Source organism: Pelodiscus sinensis, chromosome 14 (genome assembly GCF_049634645.1).
Source record: "Pelodiscus sinensis isolate JC-2024 chromosome 14, ASM4963464v1, whole genome shotgun sequence".
Taxonomy (NCBI): Eukaryota; Metazoa; Chordata; order Testudines; family Trionychidae; genus Pelodiscus; species Pelodiscus sinensis.
In genome coordinates, this window is record NC_134724.1 from 41678568 (window position 1) to 41700080 (window position 21513).

General features: G+C 43.9%; 1 protein-coding gene across 5 annotated transcripts in view; it reads left to right on the forward strand.

Annotated features, from left to right (window-relative positions):
• Positions 1-21513, forward strand: part of VPS13C (vacuolar protein sorting 13 homolog C) — a 220597-nt gene that overhangs the window by 194090 nt on the left and 4994 nt on the right. For all 5 annotated transcript variants that reach the window (XM_075897681.1, XM_075897679.1, XM_075897678.1 and 2 more), the window contains 3 exons: positions 12506-12597; positions 14101-14221; positions 15860-15949. In XM_075897681.1, the coding sequence (XP_075753796.1) occupies positions 12506-12597; positions 14101-14221; positions 15860-15949 (303 nt within the window). The remainder of the gene's footprint in view (positions 1-12505; positions 12598-14100; positions 14222-15859; positions 15950-21513) is intronic.

Below are 21513 nucleotides of genomic sequence, written 5' to 3' on the forward strand. Positions count from 1 at the left end.
GAAAGATGTATAATAATTAACATTGGAAAATTGGCCATTGTACATATTCAGAATCTCTAAGATTTGTATGTTTAACCTAATTTTGGTGGCGCAGAGTTTGATATTAAAAATAAATATTACTGTACATAGTTTTCCATGCTGAATTTTTTTTCTGTTGGAAGCTAGGAAATGCTCAGGTGATTGTGAAATGGCTGCTTCCCCTCCCCAACACTATTACTGTAACTGTATACTTGAGATGATAAAAATTTAGGGTTGTGGCAAAAACATATGGCGCCTTCAGGGAAAATAGGATATTTAATGAATAAGTCTTAGCCTGTAAACTAAATCGTCCTTTTTTCATAAAAAGTTTGCAGTTATCAAAATACTGCATAATAACTAAGTCTTGAGTCCTTCCTAATTTTGAAATTTATTGAAACTAACCTTACAGTTAGTGAAACACCGATATTTCATACTCTTGAGAAATTCTGTAGTACTGTGAATGTGCAGAATTCATGTCCCCTTGCTTCTGCTGGGGAGACACTGCAATTATGTCTTTTGCCCACCAAGGGCTGCTGTGGTGCCAGAAGAGAGGGCAGCCAGCAGCAGAAAATAAGAGGCAGCCCCTGCCCCCCTCATAGTGCCCTGCCTTTGGGCCAGTTGAGACAAGGGATATAGAAGGAAAGGACAGTGTGGGGCTTACTGGGCTACCTGGGGCTGTTCCCTGTAAGCTAAGTGCTTGGGCAGCTGCCCAGGAGAGATTCAAATGCCGTGAAGCTGATTAGCAGTGCTCCACAGCTGGCAGCATGTGTTTCTATTGCTAGTGCACATCTATACATGCCTTGGTGCGCATAACAATATTTATTCTGCACATGAATGGAAAAATTCAAGGGAACATTTCTGCGGGGAGGAGAGTCACATAAACAAGGATTCAGTAGAGCCAGTGGGGGGAACAGACTGGAGTGTGGGCACAGGAACTAGTGGGTGACAACATTAAACCAGAGGCTGAATGGGAAAGGAGGTGCAGGGACATTGGTGTGCAATGAGGGGGGATACAGGGACACGTGGGAACGAGACACAGATGGGTGGCTGAGTGGGGTGCAGCAACACAAGAGGATGAGAGGGCAGAAAAGTGCAGACACACACCAGGACAGGGCAGATGTGCCTGAGGCTGTCCCTGACTTCAGGGAAGATTCAAAGGAGGATATGCAAATTCCATGTAAACCTCATTTTTTGAGGAAAAGCAGCTTTTCATCCGGGTGAGGCTTGCCGAAAAAGCCGCATCTAAATTGGAAGAAGATATGCAAATTCCCATAGAACTTGCATATCCTCTTTCGAATTTTCCCTGTAGTCTAGACCAGCCCTGCGTGACTTGAAAAAGCTAGACATCACCCAGGGTTTGCGTGGAGGAGACTTCTCAACTCTCTAACAATCCCTCTTTCAATCCCTGCTCCATACTTCTCACACCCAACAACTTTCCAGATTCAATCCCAGGCTCCTGCCCAGGAATTACTTGCCTCACCCTGAGCTCCTCTCCCAAGCCTTTACACTACTGCTGGGGGTACATGAATTACATTTGTCTTGTAGTTTGAATTATTATTCAGAGTTCTGTATTCATATGTTTAGTAAGGAATCTATTTGTCAAAAAATGTATTGAATCTCTTTTGCTTTCTGTTTTGTTAATACATATTTGCTGACTGGTATTTTGAAATAAATTACCAAAATAATTGAAACTGGCATGATTATATTGTGGTAAAATTTTACAGTATTGTGCACAGCATTAATTTTTGGTGCAGTATTCCCCCTAGAGTAATTTCAATCCTCATACTTTTTCCTTCTTAATTGGCCAGAGTACAAACCTAATAAAAGGACTATTTTTTGCTGCCGATGAGCTATTTTGTAATGTAATTTTGTCTTTGTTTTTTCATTCTGTTGCATTTAGTAGCTCTACAACACTCACTGTCTTAGTCTTGCAACACTGGCATGTTTAGCTTTCCTCTTGTCTGTAATTAGTCATTGATGCTGCCATGAAATCAGTCCACCACCACACCAATTCCAGGCTGCTTTCTGTTTCAGAAGTCCTTTTTCTGGGCTTGAACATATATGTCTGAAGCCAAGGCAGTCCCTACCAACGCTGGTGCCATACACAGCCCAGCGCCGGGACCTTGCTCGCTATAGTGGTAGCAGATGCAATGGTGTCCATTCTGTCTGGTTCAGGAGAGTTGACAACCGTGGAGCTGGGCAGATAGGGAGTGTCACCTGCAGCCACAGGGAAGTGCAAGGGAGGCATGGGGGTGCAAGAACGGGCAAGAGCACTCAGGAGGAGCAGAGGGTGGCCATGTCTGCACAGCTGCCCCCTGCTCCTGGGTCCTCCAGCCTGTGCTTGTGCTACTCACCATTGCCTGGTGAGCAAGAGGGAGGCACAGCCCATGGCGAGGGGTGGGACAGCAGCATTTGGGGGATGAGGTTAGTGACTGCTGAGCCAGCACTGAGCCCTCGAGCTGAGGGGGGGCAGCGAGAGTACGGGGCTGCCTGCTGGAGCCATCCTGTCCCCAGCTGCATGGGGCACCATGAAATTTAGGGCAGTTTGGTGTCCCAAATTTTGCAGTGCAGCACATGGCTGTGTGTCTTGCATATGGGATGGGACAGCTGTTTCTGAAGCACTAACTGACCTCATCTTGTGTAATTCACCTAAAGTTCTTTGATGAATATATAGTTTACCCTCTGGACCATGTAGATGCTTCAGTAGGCTTCATTTGCTGTCTGCAACAAATGTAGCCTTCTCATTTTGATTTGACTGGCCCTTCTCAAATTTTCTCTCCTTCACCCCCTAATCCTGTGTATTCACTGCCTTTGTCACACTCTTTCAAATGTGAATATCCATTTCTTTGTCCCTATATTAGGAAATCACCTCCTTACCATGTTTCACCCTGGTTAAAATTCACGTTTTCAACAAGGTAGTGGTGAAATAGCTCCATATACTGAACCACAAGACTTGGGATCGCTTGTGCCATTAATTCACTTGGCTCTCTCTAATCTAGAATGTGAAAACTGCTGTTGTGACTGACTGCTGCATTGTTACACAAGTGGGGAATTGTTTTGTTGTATTCCCGCAATTTCTGCAAATTCATACATAAGTCAGTTGCAGTTTAATCCACACATAGCGAGGACAGTGACTGTTTCTCCTTTGCTTACTAGCAGATTTACCCAGTGTTGCTCAGGTCATGGGGGGGGGGGGGGGGGGGGAGGGTTCAGTGCAGGGAGCTGTGGGTGTGGAGAGTGCAAAAGTCAGGGCAGAGGTTTGGGCCCTGCAGTTGGTCCAGGGAGGAGGAGGTTTGATGATCCATGGACTGGCCCCAGACCCCAGCCAGCTCCCTGCCCTACAGCTTGGGGGGACAGCCTCTGGGGCCCAGCATCCACCTGCTCTCCACTGCTTTGCAGCCTGTCGGGGGGGGGGGTCACTTCTTGGAGGAATGTGAAGAATTTTCTTGGACCAATATTTGCATGTGAAGCTTCTGTTCTCAAATTTCTTTGATTTGGCATTGCCTATGGTAACATGTCAGAAATGTGGTTTGAAAGAGTGTCATGACGTGAACCTACAATAGATTAGAAACACGTTTGTAATGATTTGTGGTGATAGGATGAAACAGATACGGATTAAAAAGATTTTGAAGCGCTTTGTTGAAACCCACTCCAGAGTAGCACAGAGTCCATATCACTTTCAACTCTGGAATTCAGTCTCTTTTAACCAAGTTTAAAGCTTGTATATACAGTAATTCCTCATTTAACACGGTAGATACGTTTCCGAAAATGATCGTGCTAAGTGTAAATGTGTTATGTGGGGTCAGTTTTCCCACTGAAAATAATGGAAAAGGTGGGGGTTGCATTTCAAGCGCATGTGTGCTCGCAGCTCCAGCCTGCACTTGTTAACAGCTGGGACCAGAACATAAGGTTGGGGGAGAAAGGGGACTGGGTTATAGCAGGGAGGGGCAGGTATTTGGCTGTGGAGAAGGGAAGGGAAGGAAAGGGGAGAGGGCTTGCAGCCAGCAGCTGGGTTTCCCCAGCTGGCCAGTCACTGGCAGCTGTGCGGGGCTTCCTCTGCTTTCTCACAAAGTGATGGAGGTTTGCCGCTCACCGCGCAGTTCCCGGTGACCCCTTCTAGCCGGACGCAAGGCATCTGGCCAGAGGGGATCACCGGGGAACTGTGCGGCGAGCGGCAAACCTCCGCCACTTTGTAAGGAGGCAGAGGAAGCCCCAGGCAGCTGCGCAAGGCTTCTCCTGCCTCCCTGCAAAGAGGCAGAGGTTTGCCGCTCACCGTGCAGTTCCCTGGTGACCCCCTCTGGCCGGGTGCCTTGCAACCCGCCAGAAGGGGTCACCAGGGAATGGCGCTGCGAGTGGCAAACTTCTGCTGCTTTTCAGGGAGGCAGGGGAAGCCTTTCACAGCTGCCGGCCACCAACCTGCCTTAGGGGAAATCGTTATTGCGGGGACGGGGTAGTGTTGTTTGAAAAATGTTCCCTAAAAAAAAAAATCATGCGATTGCGAAAATGTGTTAAGCGGGCACGAGTTAAGTGAGGAATTACTGTATTGCAATGATATTTTAAGTTATTTAGAGTTTTTAAATCTGTAAGAATGATGTTCTTCTTCGAGCAGTGTCCTGTGGGTGCTCCACTATAGGTGTCGGGCTTGTCCCAGCGCCGCAGATCGGAGAACTTTTGTAGCCGTAGTCTGCTGGACTGCGCATGCGCGAAGCGTGGCTCGTGCTCTTTCGCGCCATTTGTGTTCGCGTGGTCCAGCTCCCGCCAGTTCCTCCTGACCGTCCTCGGCCGCGGACGGAATATATGTTTCTCCTCAGCCCTGTCAGACTGAGACAGGAAGAACTCGTTACATATGGTTTATTTAATAGTTAGTTCTCCCCAGTTAATTAGTTAGTTATTAGTCGTAGTCATTCTAGTTTAAAAAAAAATTTTTTTTCCTCAAGTTATCTGTAAATAGTTTCTCCCCCTGACTCAGTCAGAGGAAGACAGGGGCCATCATGCCGGGTTTGCCTGGATTTAAGAAGTGCGGTTCATGCCAGGAAGCAATGCCTGCCTCCGACCGTCACGCTCTCTGCATCAGGTGTCTGGATGAGGGACACATACCCCAGAAGTGTCCTCACTGCTCTAAACTCACCGCAAGAGCGAGGAAGGACAGGGACATGAGGCTTAAAATGCTCCTGTTCGACAGGGCGTTACAGCCACAAGATGGAGCAACTCCCGGATCCCTCCCTGCTCCTTCACCCAAGCCGTCCCCACAGAGAGCCAAGTAAAGACCTTCGCCTTCTCGCTCTCTACCTCCGCGGGTTAGCGTGGGGGACAAACCGGGCACCTCGGGTGTTCATGGCCCTTCTAAGGCAAAGCATGGCTGCAGCACTTTGGCTCCACAGCCCGCAACTATTCCTGCGCCTAAGTTGCCGTTGGCACCGAAGCCTTCCCCGGCGCCGTCAGTACATGCGGCACCGAAAACACCCGCCGCTCCGGCACTGGAAGTGACCTTGGCATGGGCTACTCTAAAGGCACCGGCTCCCACCTCGATGCCGGGCGCGCCGCCGGCACCGAGTCGCCACTCGGCACCATGCCCTTCAGCGGCACCGAGCAACTCGCCGGCACCGAGTGACTCTTCGGTGCGGGAACTCACCCCGGCTCGGGAGTCTCCTCTCCCACAAGGCTCTCCGCTTCCCAGCGCGGCACCAACCCAATCTCATGCACAGCCCTCGCGACTCTCTGCAGGGCAAACTGCCACAACCACCCATCGAAGGTCCAGGAGAATCATTACACCGTCTCCCACACATGACATCCAGTTTTCACCGGAACCGCCTTCTCCTTCATCAGGGCTCGCAGCCCAATCCATTAGACACGCGCAGAGGGTCTTCCGCCCTCCTCTTATTTCACCAAGACACCATTATCGCAGGTCACCTTCACCAGCTCCGAGATTCAGGGAATGGTCCCAATCCCCTAGGTCTCCATCAGTCTCCGGTCGCTACGGGTACTATACCTCCCACAGGACCCGCTACTAAAGCAGATCACCTCATCGCTCACGATATTACCATAGGTCTCTGGAACACCACCGGTATTACAGGCATTATTCTCACTCCTCCACACGTCGTTCCTCAATATCGTTCAGGACCAACCTCAGGATGAAGCTCCCACAAATCAATCCCCTTCCTCGCCGGATGATGCAGTGTTCCAGGAAGATACATCGCCATCGGACGATCTCCGACAATTTCAGGATCTTTTCAGGAGAGTGGCGGCGTCACAGAACGTGCAAATTGCAGAAGTCCAACAGAAGTCCCATCACCTCCTCAGGAACCTTCACCCTTCACATCAGGCTAAGGTGGCTCTTCCACTCGATAACGCCATTCTTGAGATTGTCGACGACATATGGCAGTTACCAGATTCTACACCGGCCACTAACTAAAAAGCAGACAAAAAATATTATGTCCCGGCTAAAGGGATGGAGTTTCTTTTCTCTCATTCCCAACCAAATTCTCTAGTTGCCGATGCAGCCCAGCAAAGAATAAGGGGCCCGCAACAAAGATCAAATATGCCAGACAGGGATATGAAACAGCTAGACCTCTTCGGTCGAAAGGTCTACTCGTCTGCTACCCTTACGCGCCGTATGGCAAATTATTCCGCACTATTAGCTAATCATAACTTCGATAATTACGCTAAATTAGTGCCCCTTCTGGAACTTCTACCCGAGAGCAAGAGGGAGGTCCTCAAATCAGTAGTCCAAGAAGGCTATGCGGCTTCCAGAACAGCTCTCCACATAGCTTTGGACACGGCAGACACTGCAGCCCGTACCACAGCCACATCTGTGGTCATGCGCAGGGCTTCTCTGCTGCACCAGGCAGCAGTCCCTAAAGACCTTCTCACCAAGGTCCAGGACTTACCCTTTGATAGACAGAATCTCTTCTCTGACAAAACCGACCAAGTTCTTCATTCGGGTAAAGATTCAAGAACCACCCTCAAGACCCTAGGCATGTATACTCCTCCCTTTCGTCGGAAGAGGTACACTCCCTATCAGAGACAGAGACCGTTCACTTTCCAACCATCTCAATATAGACAGCAGGACCAGCAAAGCAGCCGGCAGCGCCAGCAGAAAAGAAGACCTCAGCCAAAAATATTTGGCCGTCTAAATGCCAAGCAACAAGTTTGACATCCCAGTCCAGGGACTGTGCACCATTCCGCTAAACACCCATCCCAACCCTCCACAGGCATTATTCCACCATCGCTTGAGACCCTTCGAATACCGATGGTCTCACATCACCACCGACAGAGGGCTATTGCAGACAATCACGCTAGGGCATACCATTCCATTCACCGCTCTACCCCCATCCAACCCCCCCACCCAGTCCCTTTTTCAGGGACCCATCTCATGAACCTCTTACAACAAGAGGTCGATCGCCGCCTCCACCATGGGAGCAATAGAAATAGTACCAAAAGAGTTCCGGGGATGGGCGTTGTATTCCTGATATTTCCTAACAGAGAAAAAATCAGGGGGATGGAGACCGATTCTCAACCTCAGAGGATTAAATCAGTACCTGCGGAGGCACCGCTTCAGGATGGTTACCCTAGCCACTATTATTCCAGCCCTTCACAGCAGAGATTGGTTCACATCCCTCAATTTACAGGACACCTATTTCCATGTAACAATACATCCGGCTCACAGACGCTTTCTACGCTTTCAATTAGGCGCAGGCCATTTCCAATACAGGGTCCTGCCCTTCGGTCTCTCGTCGGCTCCCAGGGTTTTCTCCAAAACGCTGGCAGTAGTAACGGCGTACCTAGGACATCTCGGCGTAATAATATTCCCCTACCTAGACGACTGCCTAATCAGGGCGCCTTCAGCGGCAGAGGCTTTACGTGTGACATACCTCACAAAAACAGTTTTCGAAACCTTGGGCCTGATCATCAACATCCCAAAGTCGGCCATGACGCCGCACCAATCGATAGAATTCATAGGAGCACAACTCAACTCAACCACTGCTCGTGCTCTCTTAACCAATAACCAGATTTCATGCAATCCAAGATCTTATACAGGCCATCATCACCAGTCCCAAGCCCTCGGTCCTACAATGTCTCAGGCTTATGGGGCACATGGCAGCCATGACATACGTCATCGAGCACGCAAGACTGCGCTTCCGTTGTCTCCAGCACTGGATAGCAACTGTTTACACTCCAAATGTTCAAGACGTCCACAAACGAGTTCCATTTCCCGCACACGTCAGAAATTCTTCTCTCAGCTGCGCCTCTATTAAAGTGCACGTTGCCGCAATCACTGTGTTACACCATGCTGTATATGGTTATTCAGTTTTCTCCCACCCGATGATGCGGCGCTTCATGAAAGGCTTGATTAATCTCTTCCCACACTGAACACGGCCAGCGCAGCCATGGGATCTAGAGCTAGTTCTTACCACGTTAACTCAAAAACCCTTTGAGCCCTTAGCCATATGCGACTTGTGCACTCTTGCAATGAAAGTTACCTTTCTCATTGCGATAACTTCTGCAAGATGGGTTGGTGAGAGAGCTGCCTTATCCACTGTACCCCCATACACAGTGTTTACCAAACAAGGAGTCATTTTACATCCTCAACCCACTTTCCTTTCGAAAGTGAATTCACAATTTCACATCAATGAACCAATAGTACTTCCCACTTTCTATCCAAAGCCCCATGTCTCGGCAGAGCAAACTCGGTTACACTCTCTGAATGCCAGACGTGCCCTGGCTTTCTACATAGACAGGACTAGGTCCATCAGGAAGACACACACGCTATTCGTGTCTACAGCCGACCGCTTTAAGGGTCACCCGTTGTCAGCTCAACGCATTTCGTCAATCATTGTGAACTGCATAAAGGAATGCTATGCTCTCAATAGTAGACCTCTGTTGCAGAATCTGACAGCTCATTCAACACGTGCAGTTGCTACATCAACTGCATTCTTAAAGGGCGTCCCTTTAAAAGACATTTGCAGGGCTGCCACATAGTCGTCAAACTTCACCTTTGCCAAGCACTATGCCATTCCCAACCTTCACCTTCCAGAGGGAGCAGTGGCAACAGCGGTGCTGTCCATAGCTGCGGCACAATAGCTCCGAACCCCCCTCCTTTCAGGGGCTACTGCTGCATATTCACCTATAGTGGAGCACCCACGGGACACTGCTCGAAGAAGAAAAAAGTTACTCACCTTGTGCAGTAACGATGATTCTTCGAGATGTGTGTCCCGTGGGTGCTACACGACCCGCCCTCCTCCCCTCTTCGGAAGTATGATTTTGTCTTTCAGACCAAGAGGATCAGGAGGAAGTGGAGGGAGCCGGACCGCACGAACACAAACGGCGCGAAAGAGCACGAGCCGCGCTTTGCGCATGCACGGTCCGGCAGATTACGGCTACAAAAGTTCTCCGATCTGCGGCGCCGGGACAAGCCCGACACCAATAGTGGAGCACCCACGGGACACGCATTTCAAAGAACCATCGTTACTGCACAGGGTGAGTAACTTTTTCTAACTGAAATAAGTTTTGAAGCTCTTGTAATGGACTTTGTATTGATATGAATCATAGTCACACTGATACTTTCTCATTCATTTACTTGAACTATACAAATGTAGTCTGCACAGTTGACTATAGAAAGAAAAAAGTTAAGTTAAACTTAATTGTTGTTAAGCTTCAGGGTATAGCCGAGTTAGTCTGTACAGGAAAAAACAACAAATGGTCTGGTAGCACTTTATAGACTAACAAAACATGTAATAAAAACTCCGGTCATCTGAAGAAGTGTACTGTGCCCATGAAAGCTCATGATACCATCTACATGTTTTGTTAGTCTATAAAGTGCTGCCAGACCATTTATTGTTTTAATTGTTATTGTTCTTGATAGATGCACATTAATACATTGAGTATTTGTTTATGAAGTATAGGGAATTATTTCACCCTTTCTTTCATTGAATGCCATTCAGTGCACTGGCTTAAGTGTGACAACTCACAAAATATGCTCCTACTCAGCATGAGTAAGAGTATTCGAGCTTGACTCAAAGAAAATGTAAATAACATAATTAGCAATGAGGAGTTAAGTGTTTAATTAGTTACATAACATAAGGAAGATGTAGATTACCTCAATAACTGGATGTGCAGAAATACTCCTGCTATCAGCACTAGCTATACTCTTATCGAAGGCAAATTCATTTTGCACCCGCGAAGCAGAGGACGTATGGTTTTCATCACTCCTCTCATTCCCCCACATAGTTGCACCAGTTTCCTGTATGGTAGCAGTGCATGCTCCATTCTACAAGGCAGTGTAAGGAGTTGGCAGTTGGGTTAGAAGGAAGTACAAAACTGGAATGTTTTATCTTGCTCATTTTATTAATTAAAATATTCTGTACAAGTGGTGTATTCATTCTAAAAAGACTTCAGACAATGTTTTCAGTTGCAGATAATCAAACACAGATGCATAATTATAGTAATGTTTAACAGTGCTTTGATGATGTCCTATATTTTGAGTAAATGTTTAAAATTTCAAATATGTTTGTGTATTGAAAATCTCTTGGGCTTAGCAATAAATGATGAAGTTGTTTTGTGAACTTGGAAAGCAGTGATTTGTTTTGTTACAGTTGCTGTCACTTGCCAAAACTTAATGCAAACCTTTCCAAATATTAATCTTATAAATCATAAAACAATGCATTGTTTTTGCTATATGTTTTGTAACGGATATGGTTTACATTTGAATATTAGTGACTGAATCTCTCAAATACTACATATTTGAAGTGTACATGAACACAGAGCAATCTGCAGCCTGCATCCTCAGCTGCCATATTTATATTCTTCCCCTGACCTTAATAAGCTGCCTTCATAGTTGATTAGGGATGTAAATAGTTAACTGGTAAACCCTCACCCTTAACAGCAGAGGCTTACCAGTTCCAGTTAACTGGTAGGGGCTGGAGCAGCTCTTCACCCTCCTCAGGCAAGAGGCTTCTCCAGCCCTGTGGGCCTCACTGGAGCAGCCCCTGTCCATGGTGGGCCTGCCGTCCTCCAATTTCCTGCCACAGGTTACATGCCTGCTCCCATGGAGGCGTCACTGTGGGCTCTGCAGCATAAAGCTTATTTAAGCTTGCTTTATTTTTATGTTTTTAAATTACTCAACTGTAGTGAAGTAAAATTAATCTTAAGAGTGTTTCTTCACACCATACAAACTCTAAACAGGAAACAAGTTAATATATGGGAAGGACTTGGATTCTAAATCACTGTTTACCTCATAAGGCAAGAAGTAAGTTCCCTAATGTGTAAAAGTTTGTCTGCATATAATTGTGGAGTTAACATTGTGTGTTCGTTATGATTTTATTTCTTGAAATTGTATTATTTGTTTCACAGTTTTACCTTCATATCTTACTGTCATTTGGTCTCTTTGTTTTCTCTAGACCCTACTTTTATTGGCATGATTCCTCAACAGTCTTATTTCATCAGTGTTAGTGTGTTCTGTGTGTGTAAATGAACGAAGGGGAACCAAAACACTTTTTTTTGGTGTTTGTAATGTACCTGACATTTCAGTAGATGAATTTTTTCTGTGATGTATCAGAAAGATAGAGGTTGAATATTAATGACTGAATCTCTCAAATACTACAAATTTGAAATGTACATTACTATAAACCAGTCTGCACATAGCCCTCATATTTATATTCTTGAATTGTCATGTTTCAGTTAAACAGCAGATAAAAATGCTGCTAATTCTAAGAACTTGGTTTTACACATTTAAGTCCATAAAACTAGATGTGAATAAAACAATTGTTAAACTTCACTCTTTAATTCATTATGTTTCATAGATATAAATGGTAACTGATGTGGGGGGTTTAATATGCATTTTCCTTAAGCTTCTTTCTCCACCTATAAATTCCATAAAAAACTTTTGTCTAACATTTCACTTGCTAACATTTTTTGTATTACAAGGCCTGATCCTGAGAGGTGCTGAGTATCTACAACCTGATAATTTCCTTTGCAGAACATCTTTCTCTCTGGATCATGCTTTGAGTCGTGTGTTTAAAACTAGGCATATTCATTAAACATATCATCTGCATCTCACTCTTTTTTTTTATGTGTGTTTTTTTGTTCAAGTGTCCAGTTTTAGGCTTGGCAGAAGGAGAGAGCTAGTGGCATCAGTGGCAGAAAAAGAATAATTGAAAGGATCAGTAGGAATGCTTGTCTAGATTGTTCTTAATAAACTCCAATAATGGGGATTCTAGAGTCTACTTTAGAAAATTGTTCTAGTGATTAAACACTTTTTATAGTTGGAAAGGGTGGGGTGTGTGTGAGCATGTGCGTGCGCGCAATATCTAACCTAAATCTCCTTTGCTGTAGATTGAGCCCATTATTTCTCATCCTATGTTTAGTGCACACAAAAAAGAATTGATCTCTTTATAACAGAGCTTTACTAATTTGAAGATAAGGTCCTGCCTCAGTCATCTATTCTGAAGACTAAACATGACCAGTTAACATCTTTGTTTTCCTTTTTCAGAATTCTCATATCAGAAAGCTGGAAGAAGAAAATTATCGATATCACTGTTTACTTCCAGGAGGCAAGAAGACAAACCTTGTTGTTACCAATAGGTATTATCAGCATAACTTAATGTTTGTTCCAAAGCTACTTTTGGGAGCATTTATTATTTTCAGACCTTTACCTCTTTCTTAGTGTGATAAATAAAAATCAAGTATAGTTTGGCCTACAAAACTTATGTCAATCTTTTGTAAATTTTCCTGTCCTCTGTTTCCAGATATTCTACATCTTCCTTTATTTTGTTCCTATAATAATTAAAAGGGAACTAAAGCTCAAGTTCTATTTATGAACCTGCTTGGTAATACATCTTAATCAACATCATTGTGGTCTGTGACATTTTCCATGCAACTGTCCGTAACAATGACTACAAATAAACAACCACGAGGAGCAATTAATCTCTTTCATGTATTTAGATGAACAGACTTCAGCACCCTGGGTTTGTTTTCCCAAATGAATTTTGCCACTGAGTTATAAGTCCTATACTCAGTAAGTAAATTAGGTTATAGTGAAACTAGAATTCCTAATTTTTTATAACAATCTAACTCTAATTGTGAAAATACAGAAGGTGCTTCTACCTTATTACTCGCTGTATACATCTACTTTATCCTACGTGATCCAACAACCCTGCCAACATTTGTGTGACAATTAAGACACTATTGCTACTTCGGAATAAGGAGAATATCACTTAGTCTGTCACTGCCTCATGGTCTTTGACACAGTTGAGGCATTTGAAGGTTTTTAAAGTGCTTAAATAAAATCAAAGATCACATGAAATGTGGTGTAACCCACCTAAGAAACAGAGTAAATTATAGGTTCACCCAATACACCCACCTAAGGCCCACATGAATATCCCTCTTAGTTAACTTTGACAGCGAGTCAACCTTGAAATTCACAATGCAATGTCTGTTAAATTACTATTGAAGTCTTAATGATGGGAGAAATTCAGACTTGTTTTCACTGCAACATTAGCAAGAGATATAACTCAAATTTAGGTCCTAAGCTGAATCCTGTTGATTTCCCCATCCCCACCCGCGCCCAATTTTAGAATTAAATGTTTAAATTCAATGTAAATTAGTTAAGTTCAAACTCAAGCTAGCTGGCCAGTTGGCGATATGGGTTGAAGTGTGAGTGCTGCTGATGCTCCAGCTAATAATGAAGCAGGGTTGCAGATACAGGTTAAATTAGTATAAATCATCAAATAGCTCTATGTAGCTCAAGTGTATTTGCTCTTTAGTGGAGTAACTTGCACTAGTTGTTACAATGAAGATAAGCCCTACATTTTCAACCCTGATGAAAAAGTGGTTTTAATAGCTGTTTGGCTTTGTCCTCCAAACATGTTTGTTTATGCAGATTTAGCTAAAACATAATCTGTTGTTAAGTTTTCTGAAGATAGTCACAACATCACAACCCTTTAAATAACAGCTCAAGAACCATGGGGTGCATATCACTGGAATATCATAAATGTAAGGACAAGGCAAAATTAACTTTGTTTCCTTATAAAGTTGTCGTCCAAAGAGGAGGTTAAGTATTTCAAAATGCTTTTGTCTTTTGTATAGGAGGCTGATGTGTGTAAAAGAAGTGGACATCCTAGGCCATGTAACAGACTGGGATTATTTATTTGAAGATTTTACACATCCTCCTTCTGTTGAAACAAATATGCTAAAAATCACTGTTAAGGTAAAAAATGTTTATGCCTTTAGAATGCAGATCTAATTTGAGAAGTTACTTAGATTAAAAACTATAAAAATAGCACAGTGAAATTCTGTGTCAGTGATTTCAATGTGTGTGTGTTTTCCTAACAAGCTGAAAAGTCAAATTGAGTCTTTTCCCACCCACTTACATCTTCCTTAATAAAGGTATTACAGACAAAATTATTCCCTGGGCAAACATTTGTAACCCCATGAAACCTCTCCAGACTCTCTGCCTTTAACAGACATGTACAGTGGAAAATTACTGAAACTTTTTAATCTTAAAATGTTTGGTACAGAAAAAGTATCTCATATATAATGGCCCAGTGTCTGAGAGTCTGTAATGCCGAAATGCTGGCTGTTCCCTCTGGGGGGCTCTGTTGCCTGAAATGCTGGCTGTTCCCTCTGAGCGGCCCGTGTTGCCTGGGGAGTGCGGGGCCCAAATGGCCTCTTGCACCGCTTGCTCCCCCGCAGCGGCCCGGATGAGCGGTGCAGAAGTCAGCTGAGTGCCACAGTGGGAGGGGAAGGAGGGCTGGGGGGTGATGTGCAGTGTGAAAGTGGCTCCAGGCCCCGCCCCCTTGCTGTGAATGTCACTGCCCCGCCCCCCCTTCACCTCCGGCTATGGCGGTCAACTGACTTCTGTGCCGCTCAGCCAGGCCTCCACGTGGGAGCAACTGGCACAAGCGACCGTTTGGGCTCCACACTCCCCATGCAGCACGGGGAGTGCGGAGCCCAAACAGCTGTTTGGGCTCCGTGGTCCCCTGAGTGAGAGGCAGGAGGCAGAGGAAAGCTGAGAACGAGGGGCGGGAGGCAGTAGGAGGAGGAGGAGGAGAGAGAGAGAGAGAGAGCGAGAGACCGGAGGCTCAGGAGAGAAGACGGACGTGGAGGAGAGACCTGAAAATCCCGTCTTATGACGGACTAATTGGCTAGTGTTTTAATAAGGGTCAAACCTATGTTTTTAAAACATTGCCCCAAAGCTGGAATTTTTACTGAGATGGTATACTGAAAATTTGAGTATAGCACTGCTGTTTTCAGTATTTGGTCGTAAGACCTATGTTGTTATATCAACTTCCAATGAAGATTATGCATCCATTTCTTTGGAAAACTCAAGAATTTACAGGAAAGTAGGAATCCTAGATTAAAAGGAGAATTCTTATCAGATTGATTATATTACCATTTGTTCTGGAATTGTTACTGTTATGTCAGCCAGCTTCAAAATGTCTACATTTTCAGGGTACTAGCTACATCAAAAACTATGATAATTTAGCCAATGTAAGTTGCGTGTGGAATATTGATTATTTTTTTTGCATTTTGTTATATGCCTTAAAATTCCCTAACTACATAAAAAGCACAATTGTCAAGAACTTTTATTATGACAACATTGTACTTGAATTGCATCTTTTTATAGTTTAGCACTTTGTTGTCATTTCTGAGTGGAGCTCAAAATATAACTATTTGATAAATTAAGTTGATTGTGAGGTAAAATCATTTATTCAAAATATGGCCTGGATCTATACAGAAAGAAAAAGTAGATATAACTTAAAACATGACATTAAAGCACCCAATAGCAAGGAAACAATTCACAACCCAAATCTTTTAGATTTATTTTTATTCTTCTTTGTAACAGGATCAGGGGCTGCTAATGTTCCAGAAAAAGGACCATGCAGCTCATGAATGTGTGAAGAAAATTCAATTGAAGGATGAAACTACTGCAAGGGTAACTTGTTCTTTTTTTGAAAAACTTCTTGTGCCATTCTAGCTAAATCAAACCCCACTATAAGTCAGCCAAAGGAGAGGGCTTGCTTAAAAGAATTAAAGCAGACCTGTCCTGACTACTGGTTATTTGGTACAAAGATATTTTAATACTATATTGCATCCAGATACATGTACCTTTTTAAGATATACACCTTTGTGTACGATATCAATCCTAATAGAGACCAAGAGAAAGTCTTTGGAAACATCTCCTTAGGTGATAGTCTGTTGAACATTGGGAATCTTGTGAAAGATAAGGCAGTGCCTGAGGAGACCTCAAAAGTGCCTTTTGTAACTTCTGAAAGGTAGCGGGAATGGTTCGAAGCAGACAGTGGCTCCAGCTGTGTCAGTTCTGTCTTTCTCAATGAAAGTGTGCATGCAAGAACCTCTCTAGGCCCAGAGGTTCCTCTCAGACTTTAAACACAAGTTTGCTTAAGTCCTTGTATCTAGCTGTGATGATACAACAAAATACAAGTGTTAAGTAATTTACCTTTCTGTTTTGGATGCTTCAAGAACGCAGATGATAATGGCAGATTTAAGCATTCACTCATTCTCCAGGTCAATGCACATGCCTACTGACTCTTCTGCTTAGGATTGCTGTCTCCTCTTAATTGGCTATATTGATTTATTGAAGTTAGGTCCATGTTAGTCCCAGAATCAGATATAGTAGTATTAGAAATACTGTTTGGTTAGGAACCCTGCCCTCAGAGGTGAAAACAAGCCAATATAGCCTGGTATGCTGTACCAGCAAGTAAGTGGCCAGCAAAGTCTGGAACACTGCACCAGCCCCCCACAAAGCTGCCTCTCCTCCCACTCTCTCCATGCAGCAGTAGCGGCTGGGGCAAGGGGAGCTGGGAGTGGTATGGCAGCTGGAGGAGCTGCTAGTGTGTTGTGCTCCTTTCCTCACTGTTCCTCCTGATAGGGAAAGGAGCAGAATTCCTAGCCTTGTCCTCCAGCAGGGCTGCTGCTCCACAGATGGAACCAGGGGAGAGGTAGCTTTGTGGAGGGGCACAGGTAGGACTGGGGCTTCTGGTCCTTTCCCTGCTGGCAGGGGCAGAGCGAGAAAGCAGCAGAACTGCCAGCCTCTCCTCCAGTTGCCATGCCACACCAACCCTCTTTTGCCCAGATAACATGGGATGGGGGAGAGAAAGCAAGAGTGAGAGTGTGGGGCAGAGCTGTGTGGGGAGGTCACATGGCTTCCCTTCGCTAGTGTGCTCCCCACATACAGGGAAAAATACTTTCACCCCAGCCTGTCATGCACAAGTGCAACACTTTCAAATAGGAAAAAGCTTTTGAAATTTTCAATAATTTTATTAACACTAGGAAACACAAACATTTCTATCTAAACAAAAAAATGACAGTAGCACAAAATTAATTTGACTTGCTGCTTCATATATATTTTCACACAATTGTAGAGGTGGGAAGAGACCATGAGGGTCTTATCCTGCCTGTAGCATGCCAAGAAGGTCCCGTGTTTGAGATCTTTTACGCTCAACACCATCTAAGCCAATCACAGGACTGTTTGGAATATTCAAAAATATTACACGACTGCTTTGAATATTCAGAAATGTATTCTACCTCTTTTGCCTGTAACTTCCTCACCTTAATAAAATTTGGAGTATCCTTATCCTATAAGTGACATAATTCATATACTAAATCTCATTAGCATATAGGTACATTGGTTACTATGGCAATCTTATGGTTGCACATCTGCTGATGTAACCACAACAAATATGTTGATACCACTTTTTAGGTTAGGAACATGTCAGCGTCTTATGCAAGACTTAAGAAGAACTGTTTATTGTTAAATAGGGATGTTAGATACTGTGTAGTTGAATAGTCATGTAATCACGTAAAATCTTAGCAGTTGTATGACTATTTGATAGTCCTAGGGTTGGGGCCAGCAGCCAGTGTGCTCCCAGCCCCGCTCCCATGGAGCCCCCTGCCACCCTGTGCTGCTGCCTCTATCAGGTGGGAGCCGTTCCATGATGGGCTTCCCACACAGACTGGCTGGCTGGCTGGCTGCCTGCCTGCCTCCATGCACTGCTGCCTCTGATACAGAGGCAGCAGCGCAGGGTAGCAGCAGCCTATGTCTACAAGGAGCTCAAACTCCCCACTGACAGGGGCTCTTGCCGTGGGCTGCTGGATGCCGGAGCACCCTCTGTCCACAGGGAGCTCCTCCCAGCTTTTAAGCTGGCTCCTCCTAGCACAGGCTCCTTTCTGCCCCCCCCCCTCCCCGCCTCTCGCTGCCTTGGTAGGAGGCAGCAAAGAGGGGTGCAGCTGGGTCTGCGGAGCTGACATGTGTGGGGAGCCTGCTTGAAAGCTGGCTTCCCACACATATTGGCTCCAGCCTGCTTCCTCTCACCCTCTGCGCCGCTGCCTCTATATTAGAGGCAGTAGTGTGGGAGTTGGAGGGTCAGGCGGATCGGGTGCTCATGAGGAGCCTGCTTTAACCCACCTCCTCATGGCTCTTCATGCCTACAGATGCAGCAAGGAGCAGAATGCATGTGGTCGACAAGATTAACCGATAAGCTAGGACTTTTCGGTTAATTGTTTAGTCGACTACATGTTGACATCCTTATGTAAAACAATCAAAATAATATATTTTGTGACTCATTGTAACTGCTTGTCAACTTAATTATGCTAAGGCTTATAGGCCTGATTTTCCTTATGCTAACTGTGTAAACTAATATTTTACAGTCTTGGGTCTGCAGCTTCTTTGCATTACTGCTGGATACTGCACCGATATTCTATTACTTAAAATATTGTGTGTTCAATAGGTTACAGTGTTAGCCTATTCCCTATACTGGTCCATAGAGCCTGCAGCTCGAGCCCATACTGATAAACAATGGAAGTTTTTTGCTGTCCTCTCCATCCTATTTTACAGGCTGAAAAAAATTCACTTGCCTAATTACAGGTTTTAGGTTGTCTTCAAATTTTGGGGACCCTAAATCTTTGTAAGTTTCAGAGGGGTAGCCAAGTTAGTCTGTATAAGATAAACTTAAACAACAAATAGTCTGGTAGCACTTTAAAGACTTACAAAACATGTAGATGGTATCATGACCTTTCGTGCGCACAGCCCACTTCTTCAGATGACTGGCCGAGAGTGTGGCATAATCTCTGGCTGTAGTCTGTGGGATATGTAGATGGCGGTGGGTTTTTCCACTGTTAGACCATCTATTTGCACTTGGAAAGGAAGATTGTCTGTTTGGATCTGTGCGAGTTTCTTTGTGTAGTTGATGGATTTCCACTCCATACGGCTGAATGCAGTGCTTTGTAGTTGGTGGTAGTTCACAATCAAAGTTTGCATTGAGGTGCTGAGAGGTATAGAAAGGGAGGTAACATACACAGGCTAGTTTGACTGTCATACTACAGGTTGGACATCCCTGGTTTAGCACTCTTGAAACCTGACCAGTGCTGAACCCCAGGGACTTTGCCAGAGCAAGAAAGGTCCCAGCCCTGGCCGTCAGGCTCCAACATCTGCCCCTCAGCCACTGGGCTCTGACTCCCTCGACTCCAAGATTCTATTCCCAGTTACCAGACTGGCTCTCTGATCTAGCAATATCTCTTGTCCTGCTACTCCAGTTTGTCCCAGTGAGTGTTGGACCATGCATGTTGCTGGACCAGAGTCCTGAATTACAGAGATTTAACCTATATATCTACTAAATGAGTACAGAAGCTTCATGGGGTAGCCAAGTTACTCTGTACAGGATAAACTTAAACAAATAATGGTCTGGTAGCACTTTATAGATTAACAAAAGGTATGAAAAATGTGATGGCGTTGATCAAATTACTAGATGTATGCCAGCAATGCCCCACTGCTATATATATTGGACAAACTGGACAGTCCCTACGAGAGAGGATCAATGGACACAAATCAAATTTAGGCAGAGGGAACATACAGAAACCTGTTGGAGAGCACTTCAATCTACCTAATCACTCTTTAAAAGATCTCCAGGTGGCCATCTTGTCACAAACCAATTCTACTAGTCAAATACACAGAGAGGTGCTGGAATTACTATTCATCCACGAGTTCAATTCTCATGCTGATGGCCTCAATGGAGATGAGGGATGGCTGGGACATTATCAACCTAACATTCAATGAAGGTGCAAACAGCTCGTTGTCTGTGTAGATTCTTGCATTAATACCCTAACTATCTATAGCTATCCTTTGATCCTTATCTGCTTCTTCAGGAGCTCACAGATTGCCTGTTCTGCCTACTTGCTTTTCCCTTGGATTTTTTTCATACCCTCTGCTCCATGTGTCCTGCCCCCACTCCATTTTTCCTCCCTCCCTTCTCCCCTATTTCTTTTGGGTCTGCACATCCTAAACTCAAAACTGCAGACATCTGAAGAAGTGGGCTGTGCCCACGAAAGTTCATGATACCATCTATATGTTTTGTTAGTCTATAAAGTGTTACCAGACCATTTATTGTTTTTTAAGTTTAAATGAGTACAGTGTCTAAAAAGAAAAGCATTGTCAGTTTGAGTTCACAATAATGATGATTAGTGAATCCTCTTAGCTTAAAAACTCTTTGGTCTATTTTTTCGTTAAATATGATACTTTCCTCTGGCATATTGGTGTTTTGTTTTATTTATTTATTGGCCAAAACTTTTCAACGTGGGTGACTAAATCTAGCTATACATCTAAGCTGACTTGACATTCAGATCTTCAGAGTACTGACTTAAATAGACATTTTACATGTGAATAGTCTTATTGAGGGGTCATGTATGTATTTTAAGAATATGAATATTCTCAATTACTAATGTTCCCTCTAATTTTTCCCATTCATGTCCATATTGAATATTGTTATGTGAAGCATCACTATCGAGGTACTGTAGATATGTGCCACCACTACAAACAAATATATAGATATAATTTTTAATATTTTTTAAAAATCCAGAGGTATGGAAGGAGAGAATATTAAAACAAGGGATAATTAACAAGGTACATTGCTTAAGATGTTTATTTCATATGAAATAAAATAAAAAGAAAATTAACAATGTCCTTGGAGTACATCTATTTTATCATTGTAATAATTCAAGCCAGTAAAACACATCAAAATAGGGCATACTGAAAACAGCTATATAAATAAAACAAAGATATAGCCATTACTTGAAAGAATATGCACCAGAAGTCCAATTTAATTACTTATTTCTACCATAGACCACTAAATCTTCAAGGAAAGATGCTCAAAAAAAAATGGAGCATCTGCCAAAATACAAGCATGCTACGGACATTAGCAGTCCACAAAACTATCTGCGCACACAGCTCAGGTTTAAAATGCAAAACAAATCTGAGTCAACTAGAAATATTCATGCTATCATCACAAATATTAATAAAATATTTTCAGATCCTGAAAAAGAGAGTAAAATGCATTTACTGAGTCTTATACAGTTGCTTGGGATGCCAACTCTTAAATTAATACTTCACACACAGAACAGTAAAAATAAGTAATAAAGCAACACAGAGAGTGAACAAAATCACAAACAAAAAAAGTGATGTAAAAACAGCCAAAGTTCTTTTGA